This window comes from Sinocyclocheilus rhinocerous, unplaced genomic scaffold (genome assembly GCF_001515625.1).
Source record: "Sinocyclocheilus rhinocerous isolate Xijiao unplaced genomic scaffold, SAMN03320098_v1.1 scaffold843, whole genome shotgun sequence".
NCBI lineage: Eukaryota > Metazoa > Chordata > Actinopteri > Cypriniformes > Cyprinidae > Sinocyclocheilus > Sinocyclocheilus rhinocerous.
This window is the reverse complement of record NW_015655383.1, coordinates 381323-389411: the sequence shown is the minus strand read 5'-3', so window position 1 is coordinate 389411 and position 8089 is coordinate 381323. Positions and strand designations below refer to the sequence as shown.

Below are 8089 nucleotides of genomic sequence, written 5' to 3'. Positions count from 1 at the left end.
GCGTGTGTGTGTGCGTGTGTGTGTGCGTGTGTGTGTGTGTGTGCGTGTGTGTGCGTGTTGGAATGAGCTGAGATTTCATGTCAAGTGGAGATGATGATGATGTCTCACATGTCAAACCTCCTTAATGAAAAAAAAAGGCCAGATGAGACTGAGAGAGACCAAAAGAAAGAAAATGTATTTTATCTACAAAGTATTTTGTCAAAAAGCATATTTCTGTAATTCTAAAGACTGTTTTGTGAATATAATGAGTTGGGTTGGGTAGAGTTCATGTTTATTCATCAGAGTGTGTTCAGAGACTCGCTCCCTGGACTTCAGAGAGAGAGCGAGAGTGTGTGTGAGAGTGTGTGTGTGTGTGTGTGTCTGTGTGTCTGTGTGTACGCGTTTTTGTGACAAATGAGGACATAAATTTGGTGTGTGTGTGTGTGTGTGTGTGAGAGAGAGAGAGAGAGAGATGAGAGAGCAGCATCTAATCCTGTAAGCAGCTCCGCGCTCTCAGTGAAACACCTCTCACATCCTGTACTGTAAACCTCTGCCTGCTGCTCGGGATGCAGAATGTAACCAAGCCGTTATTTAGTTTGTTCTTTATTTAATTATATATACTTCATATATTTTGTCAGTGCTTTAAACATTTACTCCACCTTTTCTAAAGTTTGGGGTCAGTTAGTCAGTTTATTTCTTTTCTTTTTTTTCTTTTGAAAAATAAATGAATACTTGTTTTCTTTCTTTTTTGCAAGGACACTTTAAATTCCTCAAAAGTGACAGTAATTGTGCTATAAAAGATTTCTATTTCAAATAAATTTTGTTCTGTTGAACTTTCTCTTAATCAAAAAATCCTATCACATAGAAAAGAGTTATTTTAAATTATAATAAGATTTCAAAATATTACTGATTTACTGTATTTTGTTCAAATAAATGCAGCCTTGGTGAGCAACTTTTTTTCAAAAACATAAAAAAAAAAAAAAAATCTTACCAGCCCCAGACTTTTAAATGTTGTGTAAGTAGTCATTTCATTACAGCACTTGCAATGAAACAGCTAGTGGAAAGTAGATGCACAGCCTTAAAAATGTACTGTGGTTGTATACCATGTAAATATACGAATAATCATTCACTGCATCAGCAAGATATGCCAGGGTTCTTCTATAATACTTTGAATGCTATGGAATCACCAATTCACAAATCCCAGAATGCATTGCCACGCATTAATAGAACATTTACTGAACAGCAATTCAGCAATTTATAGCAATATTCAGTGACGATGGATGAAATACCACATTTTTTGTCTTATTAAACTATATATATATATATAGTTTAATAAGACAAAAAATGTGGTATTTCATCCATCGATATATATATATAGTTTAATAAGACAAAAAATTTGGTATTTCATCCATCGTCACTGAATGTTGCTGTAGACAGTAAGGCAGCTGACTGTAGTTTTGTAGATGATGATTTGCTGTTGTCCTGCTATAGATGGTTATTTCACCGGTTTGCGGTAACCAGTTCAATTACGGCCCAGAGCACAGACCTCCAAACACCGCAGTCCTCACTGATCCCGCTGAAAATCAATTTATGTGACAGAACGGTTATCCGCCATCACACCTGGCTCCTTGCATGCGTCAGTAAAGCTGAGCTCTGAACACCCATCAGGGTCTGTTTAGGGCTGCTCATGTCCCCAGCGCTCCGTCTGTTGGGTCTGGCTGAGACGGTTTGAGCCGTCTGGCGATAGCAGCGGAGCGGAGAGAGGACCTCTATCAACATGTGAACGAGTCATAAATGAGATGATGAGACCGAGACAGAAACTCAGTCAGACATAGTCGTGTTCGCTTGCAAATCTGCTGTCTGCCTCAAGATTAGAACCACTCCAGACATTATTCAGCATGAGATTTCCAGTGGTTAATTCTTAAAGAAAGAGTTCATGCAAAAATGAAACTTGTCATGCCATGCCGTCCCAGATGTGTGACTTTTAGATTTCAGAAATAATATTCGCTCTGTAGGTACAATGAAAGTGAGTGGTGACCGACTTTGAAGCTCCTAAAAGTATGTGAAGGCAACATAAAAATAATCCATACGACTCACGAAAACACATCTTCTGAAGCGATCTAATCAGTTTTGGGCTTAGAACGGACCAAAATGTAACTTATTTTATAAATCTTGACATCTGTAGTCATTTTAGCAAACATTTCAAGCTTGATTACCTTTCCACGCACCATCTAGCTCTGCTCATGCATCAAACACTAAGAATTGCTAAGCTTGAATCATGAATAGCAAGCTGTACAGTGAAAGAACATTACAATGTTCGTTTTGTTTTTTCCTAAACCATAGCCAGAGGTCCACAATCAGTGTGTTCCAACTTTACTTAAAGGTGCTGTATGTAATTTTTTGACTGTACTAAAGCATAAAACTAGCGTAATGCAGCTGTTTGCAGATATTTAGGAAACATGGTAAGTTTACGTATCTGTTTCTCTGAAAAATAGTCCTACAGCCAGTTCTGCTGCTTTGAAACGTGTGTTCCATGACGGAATGTCTGTTTTTGTTTTGGTCTGTGACTCCGCCCACTGCCAATTCAGCCAATCGTATTTCGACACCCTGGGTTGCCAGTTGGCAGAAAACACAGCATATTCCACCATGGAAGCCAGCAGACAATGCCTACCCAATCGAAAAAAAATCATTATTAAACACAATTAAAACAATTCTGTGTGGGGGTGCTTTCATGAGAGATAACGTTCTATCACAGTTGCAATCACAATATGTGATGATTTAGTAAAAAATATATAAGTAAATATAAGATAGAAGTAAAAAATAAAACACACCTACTAAAAAAGATGAAATGTTGTAATCGTTTACCTTTTTGCCATATGAACATTAGTCAACATTGAGGCATCATGAACATGCAAATGTCATCACATTATTGAAATGTGTCTAAAATCCCAGTGGAGCACTTTCTTTTTTTTTTTTTTTTCAGAGCAAGACAATATAAGGCATAAAGAAAAACATAGTACAAATGGAGGAAAACTGTGCTTTAAATATAAACCAAGTCAGACAGTGAACACACAAACGTGTAAAAAGTTTGGGAATCACTGACTTAAGAGATTCAAAATTAGTTGGAATCAAAATGTTGTAATTCTGTTCATACAAATGGAAAAATAGCACAAACACACACAATAACAGCAGACGGTGTAGAGACTAGAGAGTCATTTTGTCCATCTCTGTTGTCTTCTGCAGTCATCAGAGTCAGACGACGTGCTGGGACCATCCCAAGATGACCGAGCTCTATCACTCTCTCTGTAAGTGACACAAACACACACACACACAGAGACTCGTGTCTTATCACCCTTCAGAGACGCGCTGAGAGCAGCTCAAGTCTCACCTAAATCCACAGCTGAAGAAATACTGGACAGCGTCTGTCCACAGAGGAGAGGTGTGTGTCTGTGTTTGCTGTCTCTGAAAGGCAGGAAACCTCCAGAGACACACACACACACACACATACGCGTGAACTGGAGGGCAACTATTCACAGTTATACAGAGAGGACACAAACTAAATGTGATGGGGGTCAGTTTTGGGTTTGGTTAAAAAAAAAATCGTTTTTTACATTAGGTATTATAAAACAACAATTAAGAACATTTTATATTAGTTATTAGTGTAGATTAATGTTAATTTATAAATATTCTATTGCTCCTTGTTAACACATGTTTGTTCATGCTAATTAACTAAAATTTTAAATGTTAATGTATTAGTGTATGTAGAAATTAACATTGAATATTGACTGTGATAATGTAAATGTATTCTTCATTGCTATTTCACGCTAGTTATTCACTAATAAAAACGGCTAGACCAGTTTTATTTTGGTGTTATTTATATACTATTATAGTATTTAGGTGCGTTTGTCATTGTTGCTTTAAAATACATTTTATTTAGCTTTAATTTGTTTTCAATTCAGTTTTATAGTAATAGTAATATTTTAGTACTTAAACTTATTGGTAACACTATAAAATAAGTTCCCATTGCTTAACATTAGTTAATGCAGTAACAATGAGCAGTACATTTGTTACAGTATTTATTAATCTTTGTTAAAGTTAATTAATAAAAATACAACTGTTCATTGTTCGTTCATTTCCATTAAATAACATGAACAGATACAACATTTGATTTAAATAAAGTATTAGTAAATATTGAAATTTACATAAATGCTTTTTTGTCATATATATATATATATATATATATATATATACACATAATATATAGATATATATATACACATAATATATAGATATAATATGTATAATAAATGTTTATAAATGTATGTGTATTTCATTTTAGTTAATGAAAGCAATTTTAATAATTTTTGTTAACAAAAACAATAAAACATGAGACCAATTGTTTGTATTTATTTATTTATTGAAGATTATATGTAATTTGAATAATTTTAGAGTCAGTCAGATTTTGGGCCAGGATAGGTAGTCTAATGCTAATTAGCATTCTGATGCTAATTCTGTGCTACTAATGCTAATACACACTTTCATTAAATATGTTTACATATACAGCACTGATAGCTATAAAAATAACACTAGAAAAGATTTTGAAATTAGCATACAAATTAAGACAAGCATTCACAGTTGACAGAAAAGACAAAGTGTATCAATCATATTTTGACCTTTTCCTAACAAGAACCCAGTTCAACCTGTTAGATGACCTTTACATCTTGTTGACTTGTTAACCTTAACTGGTGTAAGAACATGCTTGTCAACACACTCATTAACACAGACCTTTTTTTTTTTTTTTACTTGTTGTTGTGAAATATTTAATGAAATGCTGCAGTTTTATAACCCTGTTGTCAAGTTCAGATTGTGTATGTAGATCGTGTCAGATGGTGCACTATTTATGGATTTCACATGTCGCGAATCATTAAAAATAACAGACTCAAATAAACAATTCATCCGTGAATCGAACATCTTTTTCACACATTGAACGTTCCTCATTCCTGAACTCAGACTCGGTTCAGTTTACAGTCTTTGTGTTATAAACTTCTGTGTTTACTTTTTCTTACACTTTCTCTTCTGTTTCCCTTTAGCTGACCTCAACAACGTGCGCTTCTCGGCATACAGGACGGCTATGAAGATCCGCCGGCTACAGAAAGCCCTCTGCTGTAAGTGTGTTATATTAGAGCTGCATGCTTGCGTCGTCTCACTCCATCGACACAATTAACTCAGACAGGCCCAATTAAAGGGATAGTTCACCCAAAAATTCTGTCATCATTTACATTAAACAGTTGGTGGTTGCCATTGACTTCCATAGTATTTCTTTTCCTACTATGGAAGTCAATGGCAACCACCAACTGTTTGATTACCAGCAATCTTCAAAATATCTTCTTTTATGTTCAACATAAGAAAGCAACTCATACAGGTTTGGAACGACATGAGGGTGAGTAAATGATAGAATTTTCATTTTTGGGTGAACTAACCCTTTAACAGCACACAGAGAATGAGTGAGGAGCGTGTGTCTACGTGATCTCTTCATTTGCATGCGTGTTTGTTTCTTGAGTTGTTAATTGGTCTCATTAAAAGTGTAAACAGGGAATATGGCATCCACCGCTCCATCAAAGATGAATAGTGTTGATGGTTCAGACGCTGACACCGTGTCCTAACGGAGCGTGACGCCGTGAAGTGACAAGCTATAAAACTTCCATGTTAATCGGGATGTTTGCCCTAACCGGCTGTGACCGCTAACAAGACATTTTGCCAGTAGCTTAGTTAGTGTAATTAAAGTAAAAAAATTATTTTTTTTTTTTTTTTTTTTTTTTTTTTTCTTTCTTATTGAAAAAAAAAACACCTTTTTAAACTGCTTAAGAACAAATGCATAAATAAAAATGCAATTACAATTATTTATTTAGCAGACACTTGATCCTAAGTGACTTACATTGCATTCAAGCTGCACATTTACATTTGATCAGTTCTTGCTTTCTTTGTGAATCGAACCCATGACTTTGACATTACTAGTACCATGCATGACTGATTGAGGTCAAATTTGCCATTGGTTCCCTCAAGATTTTCCTATGGGTTTTTATACAGTAGTTGGGTTTTCCAATATATGAGTAGAACAAGGACTGTGGTAAATATAAATTGAAGATTTTTAGTTTTGCTCTTCAACAGCTATACTGAAAATGCTCATTTTTATCGCTCCATCAAAGATGAATAGTGTTGATGGTTCAGACGCTGACACCGTGTCCTAACGGAGCGTGACGCCGTGAAGTGACAAGCTATAAAACTTCCATGTTAATCGGGATGTTTGCCCTAACCGGCTGTGACCGCTAACAAGACATTTTGCCAGTAGCTTAGTTTCTGTTTTTGTAGATTTCTGACACTCACATTCGTTCTTGAAGACATAGCTCAAAAGCAAACGTTGAAATTTAAGTTTTGGCATTACAAGTTTATATTTAGTTTTCTGTGAAAATTGTATTGCATTGCTTAATAAAATATACATTCAGAAGTCTATTCTTTTTGTATAATATTCTAGTGATCACTGCAATAATTTGTGTGTGGTCTGTAAATAATAGACTGCATCAGATTAGCCTTTGCAGTAGTGTAAGAGACCACTATCATGAAACCGTATTGACAACCCCTTCTTGTCATGCATAAGGAAAGAGCTTCAAGATTTAGTAGCATCTGGGATTTAAACTTTATTAGCAAAAACACTGTTAGAGTTAAGTCCATTTCAGCGAGTCATTCAAAAGTGAAGTGAGTAGTACGAACATTGCTCAAAACTGTTCATCGATGTACTCAAATGACATTTCTCTTAAATACATATTGCTGTTGATGACTGTATTGCTGCATAGTCACTTGGTGGTAAATATGCCCTTTAATGTGTTTTTAATGACTATTTAATTACTTATTTTTAATTTATGTCCTCAGTATTTCTCTTGTGCCTATGAGGGGACAGATACTTCTGATCTTTTCTGACGCCCCAAAAATTGCTGTTATGAAGTCAGTCTACTAGAATATTTAAATCTGTATAATTTTGTAAAAGCTTTTATTTGATTGCTGTATTTATGTGTTCTTTTTAATTACTCGTGTTCTTTTATTTATTTTTCTCATGTAAAGCCCCTTAAGGAAGCTACCTTTCAATACTCTGTGCAAAATAGTTTTGCTCTTCAACAGCTATACTGAAAATGCTCATTTTTATTTTATTAATAATTTTTTATAAAGTATGTTTGTATAAGTATCTACATAAAGCCATTGGGTTGTGAGTGAAATGCCGCATTAAAAAAAAACCCATAGGAAAGTCTCGAGGGAACCCATAGTGAATTATTCTTGTGGGTTTTGACGGCTGACGGCTGCTGCACTCCTGATTGAGTTTGAGTTCAGTGAAGACCAACATTGTCTCTCTCTGTGTCTCAGTGGATCTGCTGGATCTGAATGTGGCTCAGTCCATGTTCCAGCAGCACAAGTTGACGGTGAACTCCCAGCAGCTGACGGTTCCTGAGGTCATCAACTGCTTGACGTCTGTCTATGACGGACTGGAGCAGGAACACAAAGACCTGGTCAACGTCCCGCTGTGTGTGGACATGTGTCTCAACTGGCTGCTCAACGTCTACGACACGTACGTATTACACACTTGCACTGTCTCTACACCAGACATGTGGCTTATGACACAACGACAGCATAAACACATTTCATTACACCAAATACACAAAATAATGTTCTTTTTAGCAGCATCATATGACCCCTTTAAAATCCTGCCATTGTGTGCACAGCTAGTGCCTAATGACGCATGTCTTTACCTGACGAACACCCTGTTACAATTTACAACAGTCGATTTATTTTCCACATCCATTTGAAAACGTATGTTTTGATTTTAGAAATATCGTAAACTGATTGCTAAGAGTTTGTTATTCATTATATATCTACATAACATCAGACTTGCATCAAGTTAAAGGGATACTCCACCCCAAAATGAAAATGTTGTCATTAATCACTTAACCCATGTCGTTCCAAACCCGTAAAAGCTTCATTCGTCTTCGGAACACAATTTAAGATATTTTGGATGAAAACCGGGAGGCTTGTGACTGTCCCATTGACTGCCAAGTAAATAACA

General features: G+C 35.7%; 1 protein-coding gene across 1 annotated transcript in view; it reads left to right on the top strand.

Moving 5' to 3' along the window:
• LOC107718008 (utrophin-like) overlaps positions 1-8089 on the top strand; it is a 200930-nt gene that overhangs the window by 135726 nt on the left and 57115 nt on the right. Inside the window, exons 51-53 of the mRNA XM_016524923.1 lie at positions 3192-3284; positions 5070-5144; positions 7393-7594. Coding sequence (XP_016380409.1) covers positions 3192-3284; positions 5070-5144; positions 7393-7594 — 370 coding nt within the window. The remainder of the gene's footprint in view (positions 1-3191; positions 3285-5069; positions 5145-7392; positions 7595-8089) is intronic.